The following is a 23,649-nucleotide window of genomic DNA, read 5'->3' on the forward strand; positions in this document are numbered from 1 at the left end:
CCAAATAAGTGGTATTTCTTAGGTAGGGTTTCCTAGTTGATACAACATCCTAGCTTATATAAAACCTTTCAACTATTATCTCATTATTGATTTCTTTTTTTTGCTTTATAAAAAATTTTCATTGTTGTGGTTTGATCTTCTTTTTGTTTTTTTTTTTTTTTTGCGGTACGCGGGCCTCTCACTGTTGGGGCCTCTCACTGTTGTGGCCTCTCCCGTTGCGGAACACAGGCTCCAGACGTGCAGGCTCAGCGGCCATGGCTCATGGGCCCTGATCTTCTTTTTGACCAGTGATTTTGGAATCCTTTTGTCAGTCTCCAAAATAATCAGTACACGTCTTATAATTCTTTAAGCAATTTTTATACCTTAATTTTTTATATAAAAGTAAAACTGACTTTATTTTTTATTCGTTTTAAATTTATTTATTTATGGCTGCATTGGGTCTTCGTTGCTGCGTGCGGACTTTCTCTAGTTGCAGCGAGCAGGGGCTACTCTTTGTTGCGGTGCGTGGGCTTCTCATTGAGGTGTCTTCTCTTGTTGCAGATCACAGGCTATAGGTGCGTGGGCTTCAGCAGTTGTGGCTCGTGCTCAGTAGTTGTGGCTCGCGGGCTCTAGAGCGCAGGCTCAGTAGTTGTGACGCACGGGCTCAGTTGCTGCCTGGCATGTGGGAAGTTCCCGGACCAGGGCTCAAACCTGTGTCCCCTTCATTGGCAGGCAGATTCTTAACCACTGCACCACCAGGGAAGCCCTGACTTTATGTTTCAATTCACACTTTCTTTTGGTTTCATTTAAGTGAGGAGGACATTTTCCAAGGCTTCTATTAAGGAACCACTCGGTTTATAGTAGCCCTTCTGTTAGGGGTCATGAAAACATGGTCTGCAATCCTGGCTCCACATCAGAAAAACCAAAGGCTTTAAAAATGCGGATCCCTAGACCCAGCAAATCAAATTGTGATTTGGTGGTTTGGGGTGATGTCCAAGGCAACTCTGATTTTTAAAAAATCTGTTCATGTGATTCTGATACGTGACTAGGATGAAGGACCCACTGACTAGGAAAACCGCACTAGTCGCTCTGAATCCAAAAGCCCAGACTGGAATCCAGGAAGACTGAGTGCTGCAAATACCTGAAGATTTGTTTTAAATACCTGCCTATCAGAAGTCTAAAAAAAAAAAAAAACCCCAAACAAGCAAACAAAAAAACAAAACGACTAAGACATTTCAGAAATCCCTTGGAAAAGTTGTCCTTATTTAATCAAGTGTAATGGTGCCAGGTGGGAAGGTTTGATGACAGAAGCCCTGTAGGGCCCATGACAGGTATATTGAAGAATTTTGTTGTAGGTCTAGGCTAGGTTAATAGTTTCCCAACTCTGATATTTTGTTCTGAGGAGAAAATCCATTTGGTTTGGATTTAGGTTGAGTGTATTTTACCAGAGCTTAGACACAGTGTGAAAGCTAAATTCATTGCTTATGTTACTCAGTGCTATTGCTGGATGATTGTTAAAACTGCCTTTAGCTTTTTGAAATTATTTCTGATGACATTGTGTTTTCCAGACGCCTGTCAGCTCTCATGTTGTCTTATACCCATTTGTAGTTGGAGGCAAAGATTTGATTTCTCCCTCCAAATTGATTGTACTGGATCACAGACGGCTTTTGCTTGATGCTTTTATGATGTCACTTTGTAAAAGGTGTTCTTATTACAGGTGACTGGCTTTCCAACTAGTTGTTGTTAAACTTAGAATCTCCTGTAATTCTGAAAATAAACCTTTTGTTTTGGAGTAATTTTAGGTTTACAGAAAATTTGCAAAGATAGTGTACTCTGTAGGGTTCCTGTACATTCTTCATCCATGCTCTTTTACCGTTAATTTCTTTCGTAGCCCTGACGTGTTTGTCACAACTAAAAACCATCAGTGCTCCATTACTATCCGCTACATCTCAGATTGTATTTGTATTTCATTAGTTTGTCCACTAACATCCTTTTTCTGTCCCAGGATCTAATCCAGGATAACACAGTGCATTTAGCTGCAGTATTTTTAAAAACAGAAAATGAGAAGATTAGATAGAGCACTATGAAAAATTAGAAAGTGGATGTTGTCCCTTTTTTGTCTCTATTCCAAGGTGCTTTCCTCTTTCACTCAGTCCCAGAGGCCTGTCTCCAGGGCCGTGTCCAACATTAATCTGTTATTCTTCTCTTCCCCTGCTATCAAAACACCCATTCTCTCAAGTATCCTTCTTAATAGCAAACTGTTTAAAATTTTTAAAAATTCCAATAGACAAATTTATATTATACTGTTAATGAATGACAGCTGCTTAATGTGTTAGGTTTCTTGTACGTTTTTACATTTAAAAATGCATGCCCAGAAGTCATGCCCTAAACTGGTAGAATGGGGTCCATAATGGTGAAATTTGGCAGACTACAGTTGGTTGTCAAGGAAGATGTTTTGTTCAGGGAACCTCCCTCTCCAGCACTCCTGTCCACTCTGCACATTTCCTGCCCCAGTGGGAGCCGGAGACTGGTTTCTTCATCACGTGCAGGGTTACATCTACACAGTGAGGTTGCACGGTAATAGCTCTCTGTGCCCCTAACTGTCCGGGAGTAAGGGACAGGGCATGAGATGGGCCTCCCCAGGGGAAAGAGAAGTTGTCACCTCTGGTAAATGCCATTAAGAATTTTCCGTATTACAAACCTTCTTTGACTAAAGGTAGGATATTCTGTAGGTGATGTGATGTGGCTTTTGGTAGTATCTCAAACCTTAATTAAGAATGAACTTATTAACAAAACGGAAACAGACCTACAGACATAGAAAACATATTTACGGTTACCAAAGGGGGAAGGGGGGGGTATAAATGAGGAGTTCGGGATTAGCAGATACACACTACTGTATATAAAACAGGTAAACAACGAGGTGCTACTGTGTAGCACAGGGAACTATATTCAATATCCTGTAATAAACCATAATGGAAAAGAATATGAAAAAATATATATATGTATAACTGACTCACTTTGCTGTACATCAGAAACTAACACAACATTGTAAATCAACTATACTTCAATAAAAAATAAAAAGAAAAAAATTAAAGTTTAAAAAAAAAAAAGGTTGTGGAATCAGTCTGAAAAATTCTTTACAAGAGATCATTTGGGATAGACCAAGGCCCTCTGGCTGGTTAATGAACACAGGTTGTTTGTTCTTCTAACATAGTCATTTCTCCCCAACATTTTAATATGAAAAACTTCCAAAATATTGCAACATTAAAAACATTTTATAGTGAACATCCACCCAGCAATCACCTGGATTCTGCCATTACTATACTTCATCGCATGCACAGCCATCTATTCATCTGTCGGTCTTTGTTTTTGGATGCAGTTCAAAGGAAACTGCAGACGTGGGTATACTTCCCCTTATTTCTTCATTACTAACAGAGTTATTTTCGCAGAAGCAGAGAGAGTAAGAATTTTACGCTCTTAAACTTTAGAAAACTCTTGCCACAAAGAATTTCTGATGACTTCTGATAATTTTAGAATCGTTAGTAAGTTTAGGGAATAATATATATTTTTCATTCTTTGTCAATGTTGCTTGTTTCTCTTTTAGTTTGCCTTTCAAGTTTTGTTCCAGGGCAGAGTTCACAAAAGTAGGGATTGAGGCAGAAATATTTTGGGTATCACATGAGGGTCAGGTTTCCAGCTTGGAGAGAAAAATATAACCTATTACTCTAGCTTTTCTTTTGGGGAAAATGTGTTTTAAAAATCCAGCTACCCTTACATATTTTTGAAATCCAGTGCTGTGAATAAATTGTTCAAAGTAATGATTAAAGGGGCAGGTTGTGCTAATCCTAACATCCTTTCATTAGGGGGCCCTTAACTTGCGATGAAGTTGTGTGACAAGAAAAAAAATGGTCGTTGGGCATCTTTCTGTTATCAGGTTTAAAATATCAAATAGTCCCTGCCTTTTCACTTTAGCTTGGTGGTTCTCTAAAAGCTTAAGGATCACCTGGGGCACTTATTAAAGATACAGATTCTCTTCTGTCTCCATGAAATTCTGAATCATAGGCTGGATGGTGCCCCGGAATCTTTAACGTGTGTCGTAGGTGATCCCAATGCAAGTAGTCAAAGGACCACACGCTGGGAAATGGTGCTTTAAAATTACTTAAATTATTTAAGATTTTTGTCTCTGATAAGTGAGACTTACTGTAACCACACTGAGCTTAACGTCTTATTTTGGTGTTCTTACGTGCTGTAACGGTGGCTCTGTTAACAGATCGCAGTGAACGCCAGCAGCATACCCAAGCAGATACAGTCCCTGTCTGTGCAGGACCCTCAGGTACGTTTCTCTGCCTGTCATTTATGTTGTAGACAGATTTTCTTTTTTCTTTTAACAAAACCTGACATTTTAGAAAGATAGACAATATCAGGGTGGTGCTTCCAAAGCAGGGGCTTGTAGACACTTTTTAAATAAGTATGGAGAAGAGAGGACTGTCACTATTGACTGTGATTTTCAGGGCCTCCAACCTTTAAATGATAGGTTCAAGAGCAAGAATTGATTACTAGACTGCTTTTGAAATTGCTGGTACTGTGTGAAATGAGAAAAGGAAAGAAAATGACTCACCATTCTGCTAGATTCCAGCCACAAAACATTATAATTAATTGATACTTTTCTTTTTTGCTCCTGGTTGGATTTCTAAACTGTTTTTATAATTCTTTTATCACTGAATTTTATGGGCCAATTTATCTCTACAACTCGCCTTGTAAAAATAATAGTCCAGTGACCGTGAATGAATTCATATTAAAAGTTATATGACGGAACACGTGTGCCACGAGTTGTGTCGGGTGCTGATGAAGGATGCTGAGCTATCCAGGGCAGGGGCTGTGGACATAGAACCAGAATGCAGGCCCCCGTTCTGGTTTTGCTGTGTAATTAATAGGCAAGCCCTTCAGCTCTCAAAGTGGTTACACTTTCAAGTATCACCAGCCGGAGGATCACATCTTCCCTCCAAAGCTGCATATTCCATTTAAATGTATTTCTGTTCTACCTGATCTGTATTTTATGAAACAGCTGTATGCAGAGGAGAGAGAGTGATGGGATTTCATGATTGCAGGTTAGACATCTAGTCCTTGACCCTTATCTTTTATACCTGAGGAAGCAGAGATTTGCAGAGGTGAAGTGGCTCAGCCGAGGTTGCACAACTACTTAGAGGCAGAGCCTTTACATTGTATTGGGCAACTCAGTAAAACACCTTGAAGTAAACTGTAGGGATTGGTTGAATGATAAAAGGAAAGGTAGGGGTAACAACAGGTCACAAGGCAAAGAGTAAAGGAAACAGGAAAAGGGATAAGGATACCTAGTAGTAAGTAACATGGTACAGTTTGACTCATTTTCATATACGTTATTTTGTTCTCCCAGGAAACTTTTGAGGCAGGTATTATCCCCGTTTTGTAAATGAGAAAACGAGTCCGGAGAATGACTCGCCCACAGTCGCATAGCTGGTCAGCGGCAGAGCCAAGTCCTGACCTAAAATCCGTTATTTTTCTACTCCAGTAGGAATGGCTCATGTCCAGGAATTGGTAGGAGTAGGGAGAGGCTGTGTAGCAGAGGCAGTCATAACTGATGATCTGTGTTCAAGGAAATAGACTCTAGGGGAGAAAGGCGAGAAAGGTAAACTGTGGCCTCACCTACTAGGTTCCTCCATCCTCTGCATCATGAGGTTTAAAGTGCACAACCTTTGTGCGTCACCCAGGCCCAGTCGGTACAGTCCACGGCTCGGGTTGCAAGGTTCCCCTCTAGATGGCTTTCCTTTGGACTTAACTGCTGCTTATACCAGTTGTTCCTAGGGCCCGTCCTCCTACTGAGGCTTTCTGTATGAAACATTTGAATCCACAGTTGTGATGGGAAGTAGACACCATTCTAGTGTTCACACAGAGGTCTTATATGGACGAATAAGACCTGCATGTGTAAAGAGCTAGATTTGAAATTTCCAGGAAGAAAGGGCTCTATGAGTCAAGGGCTATCATGATTTTATGCATGTATTTCCCGAGTTTATAACAGTTTGCTGTTTTGTTTTTAAAGGGCTTACTCAATGCTAGTGAAGACTACAGAGAAGCTTCTTGTGCCGTGAACCTAGTTTTAAGATTAAGGTAAATAATATTGTTTATTTTGCATCACTTTCCCTACGTATAGTACAATATTCTGATCTCCTTCCGTAGCTTTTCATAATATTAGCATAAAATAAAATTGTTACCTTGTTTGATCTCCCCAAATAGCCTGTGGGTGCTGTATTCCCAGGACTAATTGCTCTCTTCTAGTTGCTTCCCCAAGAAGAATAAGAAAGAAAAGCACCATGTGAGTGTATTTGCAGGCTCAGTGTACCGTTCATTAAGTTTTTTTTCCTTGCCTTTTCTTCCTTGGGTTTTTCTTTCTCTTTTTTTTCTTTTCTTTTTTTACGTTAGATCACAGTAAGAGATTTTTAATGAGTTTCTTTCTCACTTCAGCAGTCAGTCTCTGACAGAAATAAACCATGCTTGTACGACAAGTTGCCTGTTCAGAACATTCTTCAGTGACAGGTTTGATCAGCCACTGTGTTGAAATGATAGATATATTATGAAAGAACCCTTAGTCTTCCAGGAAATGGATACAAATATGGTGCCTGACAGTCTAGTCTTTGTATCTAGTGAATGAAAGCTTTCTATTTCAAGGATTTTTAAAAATAAGGTCAATTGAATGTGCATTCTTTGTTAAGAATTTGGAATCTCAAGACAAAAGAAATTTGCTTGAACTTAATTGTAAATAGCTGAACTTACCAGGTCAATCACCGTCACATTTTTTTAAAAAGATTTCTATTGGAGTAGTTGCTTTACAATGTTGTGTTAGTTTCTACTGTACAGCAAAGTGAATCAGCTATACGTATACATATATCCCCTCTTTTTTGGATTTCCTTCCCATTTAGGTCACCACAGAGCACTGAGTAGAGTTCCCTGTCACATTTTTGAAGGCATTTTAAAATATGTTCTCCTTTGACAATTAAACGAATAGAACACATGGCTAATGGGCCTTTTTCAGAGCCATGGCTATAAAAGGTGGATTCATTTTCAAGGTTAGTTTCCAGCCCTCTGAATTATCATAATCTGTCAGGGTAGATTATCTTCGCCATAATCGCCCCTTCCTCCTGATGGTCATTCACAATCTGCAGTGCATTTTCCCATACTTACTGTGGGAACCTCACCGTGACCCTTGGTGCAGTTTAATTCAGAGTTGATTTCCAAGTCAAGATGTGAAATTATTACAAGACTATTTTCCTTCTATTTGAGAGTAACCTTGCTTGTGATTCACAGTTAGTGTATCTAGCAGTCTCCAGAGAATGAAATAGCCCTTTCCCTTTTCGTTTGACTTTGGAAACAGGTACTCCTTTTATTTTTCACTTGTTCATTTATTCACTTATAAATATTCACCGATCTTTCTGAGAAAGCAATTCTGTGCGGGGCTCAGTGTTTGTCTTTGAGACGCAAGGGTGAGCGAGACTACGGAGGTTACAGGCTAGCCCGCTGAGCATGCAGTGTTGGAAGTCACCTTTAGAGCCCAGTCATCCAACCTCCTACTGGACATACGCAGGAGTCTTTTCTTCAGTGCCCCTGCTGGGTATTTACCCAGTCCCCGTGCATACTTCAGTTCACTCTTTTTCTTTGATCACCTCTGTGATACTGAAAAGCTTTAATTGCTATGTCCTCTTGAAGATTTAGCTGACCTTCCTATTCTGGGCTCAAATTCTGACCCTTAGAGCACATATCAGGTTCTCTGGATAAGTCTCCTGAAGAGTGTTAAAATGCATACTTTAAACCTTATTTCCAAATATTGTTTTGCTCTAGGTACTGGGACAATATAAAACAGTTGCCTTCTCTCATTTTTCTGAGAGCCATTTGTTGTTTGCCAGTCTTGCTCTTCTCCTTTCCTAGGCAAAACAGCAAAAGTAACTTTAGCCTTGCTTCTCACAATATAGTTCTATATCCCCCTCACAATCATCCTTGTTTACTCCTATTGACTTTTAGTCTGTATCTGCTTTTGTTACCCTTTTTCTCATGGGCTTAGGTGGTGGTTTTCCTGAGTTCGTGGCTTGGGTCACTAGTCTTAAAAGATTCTCCATGAAGAAAGAGTTCCATGTTCAAATAAGTTAAGAAACAACGGGTAATATCCATCTATTACACATACACACACACACACACACACACACACACACACACACACACACACACACCTTTTTTTGGAAATCACAAGGAACATTAACATTAAAGGTTCTAAGAAGTTCTGCAGGAGAGGAATTTGTTTAACGTTGTTTACTCTAAGACCTCTTCAACTTCAGAACTCTTTTCATGGTATTATTTTCCAGTTTAACCTTGTCCCTTTTAAATGGAGCACCCATATTTAAATGTAGGTCTCCAGATGTGATCTGAGCAGGCTAGAATACAGTAGTTAGATCATGTGATTTTTTGCAGTTCACACTGTATTTCTCCTAAATAGAGAAATTTATAAATTTCTCCTAAATCAGTCCAAGTTTTCATTGCCTTTTGAAATACCTGTGTACTTTGGTGATGAATTTAGCATGACCCAGCAGTCAAACAGAAACCTCTGATTGTGTTTTTTCCATTTGAAGGGCTACCAAGGCTGACTCTGAACTGCAACTTATGTTTTAAAACTCTGTGCACATCTTAGCATTTGTCACTATAAGAGTGGACCTGGTGGTTTTGACTCATTGCTCGCCCACCGTACATTTCACTCCTGACTGTCAATGTGTTATATTAGTTACAATGTTTGTATATACATCCCTTGTCAATTTAATGACCCTGTCTTTTGCACCTTTATCCAGAACATTGATTATCGTGTTCAACAGTTCAAGTAGGACAGAACCTTCTGGCATCTGTTAGAAACTGCTCACTTTCTGAATGCCTTTCAATAATTAACTAGTATTTTTTGGTATAGTTGCTCAATCAAAAACAAATCCTATTGACTCTACTGCCTTTTAGTCAACATTTAACTGACTATTCAAAAGGCTATCATAACAGGATCCATTAAAAGTATTTCTGAAATTAAGACATATCAATGATATTTTCAAAAAATGGAAGTGGATTTTAGTATAACTTATTTTTAGCAAACACATGTTTATGCCTAATTGCTTATATGCATCTTTTTTGTTGTTCAGTGGTTACAAGGTATTTATTTAAATTCGTGTTTTTTTACATTTAAGAACTCATGAATCTCTCAATATGTTGCTGGACCCCTTTAAGGTCAATCCTTGTACAGTTGTGAACAGTGCAGGGGTTAGGAACACTGACCCCCAGCGAAGCTGAAAATCTGCTTATAACTTTACAGCTGGCCCTCTTTATACACAGTTCCACATCTACAGATTTAACCAGCTGTGGGCTGTGTAGTCCTGTGGTATGTATGTATTGAAAAAAAAATCCACATATAAGTGGGCCTGCACAGTTCAAATCCCTGTTGTTTGCAGGTCAACTGTACTTTAATTTGAGAAATAGCCTTTGAAAGTTAACAGTTAAAAGCTATTAAGTTTTGGGGATCACTCTCTGCTGATATAAACGTAAGCAGCAGCTACTCTCATTCATCCTATAGATATTTATCAAGCACCTACCTTGTGCATGGCACTGTTCTAGGCCCTGTGACGCAATAAGGGAAAAAAACAAAAGACAAATTTCTTGCCCTCCAGGAGCTTACATTCTAGAGGTAGGGAGAGGAGCAATTCAAATACGAGCATTACTGATACGATGTATCAGGTTCTCTGAAGGAAAAGCTTCATCAAGAGGCTAGAAAGTCTGAGGGTGCTGTTCTGTATTAAGGAAGGCGTGTTAGTTTTCTATTGCTATGTAACAAGTTACCACAAATTTCGTGGCTTAAAGTAACATCCATTTATCATCTCATAGCTTCTGTAGGTCAGAAGTCTGGACTCGGCCTACTTGGGTCCTCTGCTGTGGCTCACCAGGCTGCAGTTAAGACCTGCTCACCTGGAGCTTGAGGTCTTCTTTCAGGCTCATTTGGGCGTGGCCAGAATTCAGTTCCTTGCAGTTGTGGACTGAGATCTTTGGCTCCTACAGGCCATCCCACTCCAGACAGTTCACAGCCTGACTTTGCTTTTTTCAGGGGCAGTTGGAGAACATTTCCCCTGCACTCCAAGGGCCCAGTCCCTCTGTTAAAGGTTTTTCACCTAATTAAGCCAGTGTCATCTAGAATAATCTCCCTTTTGATTAAGTCGAAATCAACTGATTTGGAACTTGAATTACATGTGCAAAATCCCTGCACCTTTGTCATAAAACATAACTTAATCACAGGAGTGACAGCCCATCATATTTAAAGGTCCGGGTCACACTCAGGGCAGAGGATTATGTAGGGCGTGTACACCAGGGGACAGGAAGGTTGGAAGCCATCATAGAATTCTACATACCATAAAAGGGCTCTCTAGTTAAAGGGATAGTTGAGCAGACCCCTGACAGAAGTGAGGAACCAAGCCATGAGGTTGCTTGGAGGAAGAAAGTTCTAGGCAGAGCAAACAGTGATTGCAAATATTCTGAGCAGGAAGGATGTTCTAAGTAGTTATAGAAACAGCCAGGGAACCAGTATGGCCAGAGTGGTGGTGGGGGGTGAGGTCTGAAGGTTAGCAGGGGCTGAATCACGTAGGGCCATATAGCCTGTGGTGAAGACCTTGGATTTCACTGTTTGTGGATGGGAAACCGTGGTGGAAGGTTTGTGAGCAGAAGAGTTACAACGTGGAGACTAGGCCATATAGAGACCATTCAGGGTGGAAGCAGAGGGCCCATTGGCTGGCTATTGCCCTGGCGCAAAAAATGATGATGTGACCTGGACCAGGGAGGGAAGTAATGGAGGTGGCAAGCGATTATCAGATTCTGGATGGAGGAGAGAGGACTTAAAAGGTTTGGGCCTGAAAATACAGATGAATGGAGTTGCCATCTTCTGAGATGAGGAGGGCAGTTAGAATCTCAGGTTTGGGCAGAATCAAGAATTCAGTTTTGGACAAGTTCAGTTTGAGTTGTCTAGCGGAAATCTATCTCATGATGTCAAGTAGGCATTCAGGTACACGAGCCTAGATTTCAAAGGAGATACATTTCTGGGTTAGAGAGAGAAATTTGAGAACTGGTGCATACGGTGGTCCTGTAAGTCAAACAGAGGAAGTCTCAAGAAAGGAGGAGTGAAAAGCTGCATCAGTTGTTATCAGTAGATCAAGTACAATGGGATCTGGGAATTCGCCATTGTGTTTGGCAAAATATCAATACATTCTTAACCATTCTTGACCTTGGCAAGAGTTATTTTAGTGGAGTGGTGGGGATAAATGCTTGATAGAACTGGATTCAGGACAGAGTGGTGAGAGAAAGCACAATGTAACAAAGATAGATGACTTGTTAGTATGGATAACTCTTGCTAGAAATTTGCTGTACAGGAGGAGCAAAGAAATGGGGTGTTAGCTCAATGAGAATATGGGATGAAGGGAGGGTTTTTTTTTTAAAGTATTGTTTATTGGAAATGATCCAATAGAGAAGGAAAATGGAATGAAAGACGGGACGTTTGTAAGTCTGATGTCCTCAGGTGGGTGGGAAGGGGTGATGCCCAGGTATCCATGTGGAATGTGCCTTAGACAGGAGAATGGATAGATGTCTGACATTGCAGCCGCAGTGATGGAAGAGCAGGCAGAGGTGCAGGGAGCTTGGTGATTTGGGGTATGGGCTTGTGGAAGTCTTCTTCTGTTAATTCTCTTCTCTCAGTAAGGTAAGGAATATCATCATTGAGAGTGAGGAAGGAAAAGATGTTCAAGGTTGGAGAAATGAGGAGATAATTGTGTAGGAGAGCTGGAGAGTCAATTCACCAGGGAGATGTGATAGGATGAACAGGCTTCACAGGTGATCACTTGAGGTTAGGGATTGTGAATTTAAAGTGAACTAGTAGCTTGTTCCCTGAAATGGACATTATCCTGATGTCCCAGAATATAAGTGCGTGTGAGTGTGATCATCATCTAAATGGAAACACAGCATTTAAAAACATTCCTAGAGGGTTCTATGGGCACACCCTCACAGGCCCCAGCTTGAGTCACTTTTTAAATCATGAACAAATACAGGTCATAGAGTTGCCCTCAGTGGTCTCTTGTGTGCGGGGTGGCAGTCTCCTGGCCTCTTCTTTTACCACCAGCACCCCCTCATAGGTCCAGCTTCTCTTAGAACCTTCAACGTTACATGCTCATTGAGTATCAAAATCTGCCATCTGGTGTTGGTCCCTGCCATACAATTTCTGCACACCCCAGTCCCCATGTGCAACCTACTCTGGATCACTTGTACCACCCTGTGTGAGAGGAAGCTGGAAGGTTGTTCTGGCCAGTGTGGATCGGATTTAGGAAATCCATGTGCTGTTTTGTACCCTTTTCATTCATTTCCATCTAGACCACAAGATTCTGACATATGTATATGGTACATATATAGACACATTTATATACATACGCAAACATATGCATATACACACACACACACAAATATACCCTCACTCTGTCCTTGTGGGTCACTGGTCTAGACAACACGTGGCTATTGGGTGTTAGGAAACAGCGTGCCTGCCTTTCTTATCCCCTGAGGCTATCTGGGCATGACATGTATGTGTATCGTGCTCCACAGGCTAGTGAGTAGACACAGTTTCATGCCAGCATTTCACCGGTTGTTAACTAATGCTGTTTGGATGGCTGCTTTCTCCATCTCTTGGAAAGGTCACGCTGACTTTCTTTTTGAAATAGCATTTTATAGACCTACCTGCTAGGGATATGGCTTCCTTCTCCAAGATGCTGGGTAAACCTCACCTTCATTCTCTAGGTAGGAAACTGGGAAATACTTTTCACAACGCCACCTTCTGAAAAGAAAAGACAAATACATTTTAGCTACAAGTAGTATATTTATTTCTCCACTTCTCATTCTGGTGATCATAGGCAAAAGACTGAGGAGACAAAGGCTAATTTCTTCTTTGAAAAAATATAATATTGCTTTAACTTGCTTTTAAAACTGATCTGTTATATGTAAGGTTGGAGAAAAAGGATTAGACCTTACATCTCCATGTTAAATGCTGAACATAGTTAAAATGTAGTTTTTTCTTTTTCCATGTATGTACTTTTCTGCAAATATTCTCTTGTCCATTGTGTGTATGGTAATGTTGTCGAAAAAAATGAGTGTCATAAATTTAGGTACAAGATAAGGAAATCCTCTACGTCTGAGGAGAAAAATACCAGCTCCCAAGTGAGCCACCTCATAATTTATGTAACTGTCTGTAGATGTTATTACAGTTTCTGGTTTGAGTTAGGCATTGCACAAATATTTTGTCATTAGTATATTTTTCATAAAATAGAATAGTCATATTTGGCATAAAACATGTTTTCTTAGAGTCAGGCTCAGTGATTTGGAAAAATGATAAACTTATCAGTTAAATTGTTAATTCCTTTGTGTTGGGTGCTGTTCACGCTTTGACCGTGCAGCCCGGTGGATGGCAGTTAGTTTAGCTGAAGGCAACTGTGACAGTTATCACACATAGATGCTTTGGTCTATCCCATCAATTTGCTAATAATGACTTTAATTGGTTATTATGTAGGAATATCATTAGACCTTGATGGGCCAATTAAAGACCCTAGACCAACAAAATAGTTTTCCTCTTTGTGGGGGAAGAGGATCTCTGGAATAGGATATTTATTTTACAAAAATCCTTTAGCATGACAGTATTACTTACTTTGACTTATTACTTTAGTTTCTCTTTTAAAAGGTGAACTTAGATATGGGTAAACTATAGAGTTAGTAAGTTATAATTTCATAAAGAAGGCTGAAGCTGCTAAAAACAATGTTGTTTAGCATTAGTTTGCCTGAATTCTAATTCCATGTTATCGTCATTCAGGAGGGATTAGAATTCTTAAATGATTCTCTAGTCTGTAAAATCAGGTTAATTCTCGTCAAGTGGTTGGGGGGCTTGATTAAATTTTCCCCCAAAGGTTAAGTAGTGTAGTCATAGTGACCAATTGTGGCAGTGCTTTTTAGTACATGGTCTTCCCCCCCCCCCCAACAAACTACTTATTTACGGCTTTCTTTGTGCAAGGCTTTGTTGAAAATCCAAAGTTGAATATGACAGGGTCTCTGCACTCGAAGAGCTTACTGTGTAGGCAGATAGATCAGACCCTGCACAAATGACTCTAACACAAGGTAGAAAGTGATAAATGCCATAAGAAGACGGATGAAAAGAAGAGCTCTGGGTAGTTAAAGGAAGGTGAGAGCCCTTGTGTCTGAATGTTATCTTTGGATTACTTGTTCCCATAGTAACCAGTGTTTATTTTTTTCAACACCCACGTTTTGCGAAGAGTAATGGTTGGGTTGAATCCAGGGGCAGTGTCAGGCTGTGGTCTTTGGTACAGGCCTTATCAGACTTAAATGATTCCTGAGAAGACTATGTTTGTTTTTCAGTAGAGTGGTGTGTATTATTATGTAGGTGCCAAGTTATTAGAAATACTGTTCTTTAGTATGAAAAATACTTAGCATTTAATTTTTTTGGAATGTTCTCCTCCGGTAATTTCCTTTCCTCTGAGAATTGGAGTCGCTGTTGTACTTCTTGGCTATATTGTGAGTGAGGTCCTTCAGAAAGATGAGGTTCCCACAAGGGACCAGGCACAGCGATAAGCACTGTGTATGCATTTTCGTGTTTAATCATCACAAAACCTCTGCAACGTCGATACTGTTGTTTCTGACATCTCACAGGTGAGAGACTAAGGCGTAAAGTCGTGGGGGTTACTTGTCCAATACCTTCCAGCTCAGATGAAGCAGAGATGGGTCTTGAACCTGGGTCTGTTGAGCATGCTGGTCCTTGCTGTTTACCACTTGACCCCGTGGCCGTGCTCTGTTCAGTTCCATTCTGAATGCCATTAGAAACCCATGTATTTTTAAGATTGTTACATTTACCTGTCTTCTCACTGACATTTTACCTAAGTATTCTTTTAACAGTGTTTCCTGTTATGCCCATCATTAAATATTATGACAGGAATACCTGAAAATATTATTTTAGAGGAGATACTAAAGTTGATGATGAAAACAGCAGTCAGCATCTGTAGTGTCTTACAACTTTAAAAGCACGGTCACATCACTTGCCTGATTTAATTTTTTTCTTTCATCCTGTGTTTGCTGCTTACAGGTGAAAAAGCAAGATCAGGGATGTTAAGTAACTTTCCTGCAGTCACAGAGATAGTACACTTAGGCTGGAGACTGGGTCTTCTGATGTTAATCCAGTGTTATTGGTGGTGTGGTATAGGTAGATGGTATAAGTAGAGATGATACAGGGTAGTGCAGGGTGTAGATCTTTTGCATTTACAAAATCCTTCTGCTGGTAAACATGCTAAAGGAAGGAAGATTTGTATTCCGAAAAATTTGGTAATGCATGAGAAGCAAAATAGAAGAATTAAAAGCCATTCATTGTGAGATAATGTCATTTTCTTTCTGACAGTGGAGCAAGCAGATGTTTGCAAGTGCAAATACTTTCAGCAATAGGGAATGTATAGAGTTCTGTATTTTCAAGCAATATATGGTCATCTTAGAAATTTAGAAAATCAAAGTAAATTAAAAGAACAAGAAATAAAATCTTCTATATCTCACTACCCAGAGATACGTCATTACTAGCCTCTTGACAAATATTCTTCTACTCTTTTCTACACTTAGGTTAATAATGTTATAGTATAAATTTTTATTTTTTATTTTTTTATTTTTTGCGGTACGCGGGCCTCTCACTGCTGTGGCCTCTCCCGTTGCGGAGCACAGGCTCCGGACGCGCAGGCTCAGCGGCCATGGCTCACGGGCCCAGCCGCTCCGCGGCATGTGGGATCTTCCCGGACGGGGGCATGAACCCATGTCCCCTGCATCGGCAGGCGGACTCTCAACCACTGCGCCACCAGGGAAGGCCCTAGTATAAATATTTTATTTCACAAAACACATAATGTTTTATGGTCTGCTTTATTTAGTAATGTCTTTGATATCTTTTCATATCTTTGAGTATAAATCTACACAGTCCTTTTGGATGGCTTCTTTATATTTTGACTGAGTGTGCCAAAACATGTTACTTTAAAAGTATTATTTGATATTTACGGAATTCCCAGTTTTTCAGTATGGCAGTATATGAAACCTTATATGTGCAAAAATGATGTTTTAAAACTGCCCAGTGGAAAAATCCCCTTTAGCATTGGATTTTGACCTTGATGAAGTGCTCTCAGACTTTGAGAAACCTGGAGATATAAAACGGAGTAAGCCCAGTATCAAAGCACCTGGGGATTCTAGGGGCTGGTTGTGGCACTTGGGCCAGCCAGAGGTGTCACTGTCCATGTGGCAGCTGACACTGCTTCCTTACTCTTCGTTAGGGCTGAGTTCTTAGGCACTGCACTGAGAAGCCATCAAAATGAATGATTCCTGAGTGTAACATGCTAACAACAGTAGAACACAAACACCGAGTTCCATTTTGCAGCCATTCTTTTGGGTTCTTCCCTCCAGTGCATGTTCTTTAAGAAATCCTCCCTTGGCTGCTTGCTGTGAGCAGCCTGGGATTAGAGGAAGTGACATGTGTGTGGGACGTAACTGTTGGAGGAGATGACAGATTGCCTTTATTCTCTTAGAGCCTTACACAGTGCCTAGCATGCGATAGACCCTTAATACATGTGTATTGCACAAGTGCCAACGGAATGATTCTTAACTAAAGGCATTTTCCACAAACTTTGAATATCAAGATGCCTCCCAAGATTTGTATGTATGTATGTGGCTAAAGATGTTACAGTAGAACAATAGTTTTTGATGTTATAGTGGAAATGTGTACAAAAAGTACTTCTTTACTAGATTTTCTCTACAGAAATTCCCACGTGAGATAATACTTTAGGTATAATCTATTTTATTTTTTAAAATACATACGGACTCCGTGCTATAAGAATTGCAAGATGGTTTCTGTGGCAGAGATGTGAACAAAGTCATGCTGAAAGAGGATCCTTACAGGAGCATCCTCTGCCCTGCCTATGTATCCAGCTTGGATTACTTCCTGTAGGGTTGTCACCAGCATCCATTGGCCATACCTGCCTCTGGGTCTCAGCACCAGGTCTCAACTTGTGAGTTTTGAAGTGTCGGTGTGTTACGCTTCTTCCTCCAGACTCCTCTCTAGTAGAAGTTTCCCTGTTAAAAAGTCTTCCTGAGTCCTACAGGCAGCTTCAAGGTGGCAGCTGGCGTGTCTCTGTGGAGCTTACCCACAACTGCAGCTCTGTTGCAGAATGTTTTCAGGGCAGCTCTCATCTAACCTCGGAAGGGCAGTGAATTGTGCAGTGTCACGTGACCAGTCACTATCGGTGCCAAGAATAGAACCCCAAAATCAGCCTGCGGAGGGGTTGCCTCCTTGCCGTCCTCTCCCTCATCGTAAGTTCCGCCATGCTCTGGCCAGCAGTCAGTCTTAATTGCTGGACCAATTGTTTGGTCACATTTCTGGGACTTACACGTCTCCCCTGAACTCTTGCATCTTTCTCATGAGCTTTTTTAATGTCATCGAACAGATAGGCATGAAGAGAAAATGTCTTAAAATAGTGGGTACCTTAAGAAGATTTGGTGTCATTTAAGTCAATGTTAATTACCTGAGATACCTTGGCTGGCAATAGCCTGAAATTTTAGCAAACACCTGAGTGTTTTAAGTTATCCTTTCTGTCACTTTGCAGAGTCTGTCTCTTATCCTTTTTTATATTCCACCTTTCCTAGCTGCTGATGACGTAACCTGATGCTCTTAGCATTCTAAGAATTCTCCTCTCCAGTTTTATCACGGAAGGTTTTCTCTTAGGACGCGTCCTCTTGATCAGAGCTGAATAATTCTGAGGTCTGTTTGCAAAGTTATTTCAGTTACCATATTCCTGGAGATAACGGGCGGTGAGATTTCTTCCTCAAAATGTTGAGTCTTGGAAAAGCAACAAGCATATTTCAGTTTGGAGGCTTTCTCTGCATTAACTTTTCTTTCCCCATTGAAACCAGACTCCCTGGAATATACTTTCAACTTTATTTTGCAATTCTCAGAGTGCTAGAAAACGTTGTTCTTCTTGTAAAATTGATACAGTTGTTAACTGGTGGTGTCGTGGGAAGTCTCTGCTGCCCAGTGAAATTCATTGATTGGTCTTTGTATTAGTTTTCTATTGCTGCTGTAATAAATTACCACAAACCTAGTGGCTTAGAACAGCACAAATTTATCATCTTTATTATTTATTCTTATCTTACAGTTCTGTAAGTCAGAAGTCTACATGGGTCTCAATGGGCTAAAAAATCACAGCGTCGGCAGGGCTGTGCCGTTTCAGGAGCCTCTAGAGAAGAATATGTTTCCTTGACTTTTTTTTTTTTTTTAAAGACTTTTTTTTTTTTTTTTTTTGCGGTACGCGGGCCTCTCACTGTTGTGGCCTCTCCCGTCGCGGAGTACAGGCTCCGGACGCGCAGGCTCAGCGGCCATGGCTCACGGGCCCAGCCGCTCCACGGCATGTGGGATCTTCCCGTACCGGGGCACGAACCCGTGTCCCCTGCATTGGCAGGCAGACTCTCAACCACTGCGCCACCAGGGAAGCCGAAGATTTTATTTTTTAAGAGCAGTTTCAGGTTCAGAGCAAAACTAAGAGGAAGGTGTGGAAGTGTCCCATTTACCCCTGGACCCCACACATGCTTAGCTGCCTTCCCCGTGTACACCCCCAACAGTGTGGTACATCTGTTACAGTCCGGGAGACTACAGTGACATGTCCGTATTCTTCAAAGTCCTGTAGTGTACATTACAGTCCACTCTTGATGTTGTACATGCTATGATTTTGGACAAATGTATCCACCATTATAGTACCACGAAGAGTGTTTTCACTGCCCTAAAAATCCTCTGGGCTCTGCCTGTTAGCCCCCTCCCACACTCCTGGCAACCACTGATCTTTTTACTGTTTCTGTGGTTTTGCTTTTCCCAGAATGTCATATAGTTGGAATGTGCATTTAAGGTTCCTCCACGTCTTTTCATGATTTGATAGCTCATTTCTTTGTAGCCATGAGCACTGTGCATTTTCTGTATGTTCCACAGTTGGTTTATCCATTCACCTACTGAAGGACATCTTGGTTGCTTCCAAGTTTGGGCAATTACGAATAAAGGTGTTATAACACATCCACGTGTATGTTTTTATGTAGACATAAGTTTTTAGTTCCTTTGGGTAAATACCAAGCAGCATGATTGCTGGATCGTATGGTAAGAGTATGCGTAGTTTTGTAAGAAATTGCCAAACTGTCTTCCAAAGTGGCTGCACCATTTTGTGTTCCCACCAGCAATGAATTAGAGTTCCTATTGCTCCACATTCTCACCGGCATTTGGTGCTGTCATTATCAATGTTCCAGATTTTGGCCATTTCTAATGGTGTGTAGTGGTATCTGTGTTTTAATTTACATTTCCCTGATGACATGTGATGTGGAGGATCTTTTCCTATGCTTATTTGCCATCTGTGTATATTCTTTGAAGTGTTTGTTAAAGTCTTCGGCCCATTTTTATTTTTCTTATTGTTGAGCTTCAAGGGTTCTTTGTATATGTTGGACAGTAGTCCTTTAGCAGATACATCTTTTGCAAATATCTTCTCCCAGTCTGTGGCTTGTCTTCTCCTTCTCTTGACATTGTCTTCCGCACAGCAGAGGTCTTTAAATTTAGTGAAGTCAGATTATCAATTATTTCTTTCATGGACTGTGCCTTTGGTGTTGTATCTAAATAGGCATCACCATACCCAAGGTCATCTCCAGGATGCAAACTAGTAAGACGATCATCAGGGCTTTCACTTACTCAGAAATTGGAGTTTATTTTTCTTGCTGCTTTCATTTATGTCATTATCCAACATTACTTATGTTTCCTAGGTATTAAGCGGTGGCTGGGAGGGAATTGGTTAACTCGGGGAGTCTTTGCCTTCTCCAGTTCACTCTCATAGACCTGGAGTGTTCTGCAGTGCTTGTTTCACACTGTTTCTCCTTGACTCTGCATCAGCTGACAGTTCACAGAGCATCTGGGCAAGGGCCTGCCTGTTTATAAGATGCTCAGTCACCACAGGTTATCAGTGCTGTCACTAGTTACTCCTTTTGCAAATGGCGATTAAAAAAAAAAAATCATCTTCTCAATAGCATGATGTATTGGGTTGTTTGCTGGAGTTGACGATGTTTAGTCTGAGGGCTGCTGTTGAGACTGTAACATAGGTAAAGGAAGGTGTGTGGCTAGGGGCTGGAGGTGGCCTTTCACAAATGGCTAAGCTTGGCCCAGTGTTTATGAAAGACGATGAAAAACATTAACTTACCTGAACTTAAAAGCATAGTCTGAGAAAGAGGTAGAAAATACTCACTAGATTTTAGGGGACCACAGCAAAATGAAAGCTCGTCACGTGATAAGGCTCTTAATTTAATCAGAATTTCACTGCATAGAGAAACTAGAGATTATCTTCCGAGTTCCCAGCCTCTGGGCCACGTGGAAATCGGACCGTTACCCAAATACGGGAACTAGTCTTCTTAAAATTTTTCAGAAAATAAAACTCTATCCTTTCCTCTGATAATCTGCTTAGCTCTGTGAGTTTTCCCAGTGAGGTATGTAGTTAAGTAACTTTAATCTCCAGAAGAAAGTATGAGTTTTGGTGGAGTTTTGAATGCATTTGGACACTGAAGATGCTGGAAAGCACATCTGGCCACAACATATTTATGTAAGTCTTCTTCAGCACCCTCGGCTCCTTTTTATCTGCAGAGGTATGTCTCTTATCAAGGAAGTGGTGGAGGGCTTCTGCCCTGGGTGGTTTCCACTTTCTCCGACACAGGGAGCCCCCAGGACCAGGGGTTGCCCCTCTCACGCCCATTGGTTTGGGGCTCTACCTGTGCTCGTCGTGTGTAAGTCAGAGCCCACTTCGGTGGGTTCTCTGTGATGACTCGTCAATTTCCTGAATGGAGGTTTGCCCACTTGCCAGCTGGTTGCCTTTGTTGTCTGAATGGAGAACCTCTGGGGATTCATTAAAATCAAACTGCACATTTGTCTGGAGTTGGTTCTAGATTTTCATGCAGCGGAGTGGGTACGAGGTCAGCTCGGTGAAAAAGGTATTGGAGTTTTTGTACTTTGATCCATTCTCTTTTTATGGCTTGATTGAACCATTTTGCTCCCTCGCTCAAAGAGAGGTCTTTCTCTGAGAATGTTCAGATGAAGTATTAGTCCTTTAAAAGGCTTAAAATGAATGTTTACGACCACAGCAAGGACTATACCATTTTAAACTCTTGCGTTGTAAGTCACACCAACGATCCTCCGCAGGTGGGCCTCTTGCCTGCATTAGGCTACCTGCTGTGTGGCAGGAAAGTGTAGTGTTTGCTCAGAGTTCCCTGAGCAATATGCGAGTAGCTAAGATAAGTCTTTTTCCTTTCTCAAAATATTCTGTCTCCCTCACTACCCCCTCTCAGAAAATCTAGAAGAAAATGAGGAGGTGAAAAAAGCAGGGCTAGAAGATATTTAATAATCCTTCCTTCATTCTTTTTAATCAGATTGTTGAATACTCAGTACCGTCTGGGGTAAAAATGAAAGTTTTACTTTTCTTTCGTCACCATTTTCAAAGGGCTTCGTTGAGTCTTCCTTTGCCATCTTTTAATGGTGTCTTGGGCTGTAGGCCATAATTCTCCGGTGAGCTATGACATAAAAAAGTCAAGTCTAGTTGAAACTTCAGTCTCTATTCAATTTAGCCTTTATGTCTCCTCCCCTCCCCCACTTGTCCCCTCTGGCTGAGTAGGGGACACACTCAGCTCTTTCGCCCATTCCACCCTCCCTTTTCTGCACTGCTTTCTCCTCTCGGTTGTCACTGCTTCGAAAACGCTAACTGGCTGCCAGCGTCCTCTTTGGTGGGGACCCTGCTGGGACTCTCTGAAGAGTTCTGATCCAGCCCCTTCTTCCCTTCACCTGGGCGGGTGGGCAGGAGGTCCTCAGGAGTAGGACCGTGGCAGGATGGCTTGGTTTTGGCTGCCTTCCCCTTGACTCCTTTGGCAAACCAAGCGTGAGTGTGTATACAGGCTCTACGGCCGCTCCTTCTCTCCACGCTGCTGTGTCTCCCCAGTTCTCTTCTCTTTGCTCAGGGAGTTAGGAGTAGGCTGATAAAGTTGATACATTTGCCCCATAAGCAGATAAACATGTGGAGTGAGATGCCCACCTTTCCTCCTTACAGGCACCTCTGATGTGTTAAGTGATGCTCTGGGAGACTTCTGTAGTTGGCTTGGTATTGGGGCTGTCCCAGCACATTCTCTGGACCAGTAATTCACCATTGAAGATTGTTTGACCTTCTGCACCCACACCCTCGAATTTTGTTCATATAGGTAAGGGTCGAGGGAGTCATAGGTCATGACTGGTGCTAGTAGAGTGATTGTGGTAAGTTATTAATAAGGGTTGGAGTGGCTGACCTCTAATATTTGCAGCACTCTTTAGAATACGTGGTTTCTGATGCCTGTCTGTCCTTGCCTTAGCATCCTGGGAACCAATTCTGGAGTAACAGGAAGAGATCCACTCAATGTCTGCTGATACAGGCATGCATCTCCATGTAGAACTACTTCTGGGCAAGTTACCTAGGGAATATCATGAAACATAACCCTTGGCCTTTGAGGATCATATTACATTTTAATTTAAGGAAATAAAAATAGAAACATAGGAAATATTAAGTAGCTGTATCGGGCATCGTGTGATGAATTGTTCAAATAAATGTAATTGAGGATAAATGGTGCAGTAATTGAGGATAATGGTGCAGTGGTGCAGTGTCCACTGGATTAGCCCACCAAGACCACATCTCTGACCTGTTACAAGGGCTGTGGCAGGGGGTGAGTGAGGAGGTGACTGTGTGGGGTGCCTTCCAGCTGTGCTGTGCAGCCGCTAGCTGTGCTCTACAGACTATGAGGAATGGGAGGAGTGAAAGAGGAAATGTGAAAAGGTACTAATGCACAGTTTTTTTTGTTTTTGTTTGTGGTACGCGGGCCTCTCACTGCTGTGGCCCCTCCCGTTGCGGAGCACAGGCTCCGGATGCGCCGGCTCAGCGGCCATGGCTCACGGGCCCAGCCGCTCTGCGGCATGTGGGATCCTCCCAGACCGGGGCACGAACCCGCGTCCCCTGCATCGTCAGGCGGACTCCCAACCACTGCGCCACCAGGGAAGCCCCCTAATGCACAGTTTTAAGACTAACTTGATTTAAAAATAAAAAAAGCAAGCTGAATTTTGAAATATTATTACATTCTCGGTTGCAACTTTTTCGGCGGGGGAGAGGGGTCTGTCATACTTGCGAAGGTGCGAATGAGAAATGTACCTTTGAGAACTGCTTTTCCTTTTTAATAGAAATTGCAAGGAGCTTGCTGTTTGCTCACTGCTTTTCTTGCCTGTCTCTGTTACCAGGTGTATTCCTATGCGGTGTACTGATTCATTTTTCACTGTATTTAATTGATAGGGAATGAAAAATGCCCACCCTCTTTGGTAATGGTTCTGCTAAAATTGTCACTGTGCTTGGGTTTTCGGATACGGTTGGTGGTTTTGCCCCCGGTTTGCGGCTTGCTGCATTCTCGGCCTCCTTCCCCCAGTCTGATTTGTCTTCTGTGACCCAT

At 41.5% G+C, this 23,649-nt stretch overlaps 1 protein-coding gene across 4 annotated transcripts in view; it reads left to right on the forward strand.

Annotated features, from left to right (window-relative positions):
- STK39 (serine/threonine kinase 39) overlaps positions 1-23,649 on the forward strand; it is a 482,653-nt gene that overhangs the window by 362,703 nt on the left and 96,301 nt on the right. For all 4 annotated transcript variants that reach the window (XM_033860055.2, XM_019922315.3, XM_033860054.2 and 1 more), the window contains 2 exons: positions 4,250-4,312; positions 6,056-6,123. In XM_033860055.2, the coding sequence (XP_033715946.1) occupies positions 4,250-4,312; positions 6,056-6,123 (131 nt within the window). The remainder of the gene's footprint in view (positions 1-4,249; positions 4,313-6,055; positions 6,124-23,649) is intronic.

Source organism: Tursiops truncatus, chromosome 7 (assembly GCF_011762595.2).
Source record: "Tursiops truncatus isolate mTurTru1 chromosome 7, mTurTru1.mat.Y, whole genome shotgun sequence".
NCBI classification, from domain to species: domain Eukaryota; kingdom Metazoa; phylum Chordata; class Mammalia; order Artiodactyla; family Delphinidae; genus Tursiops; species Tursiops truncatus.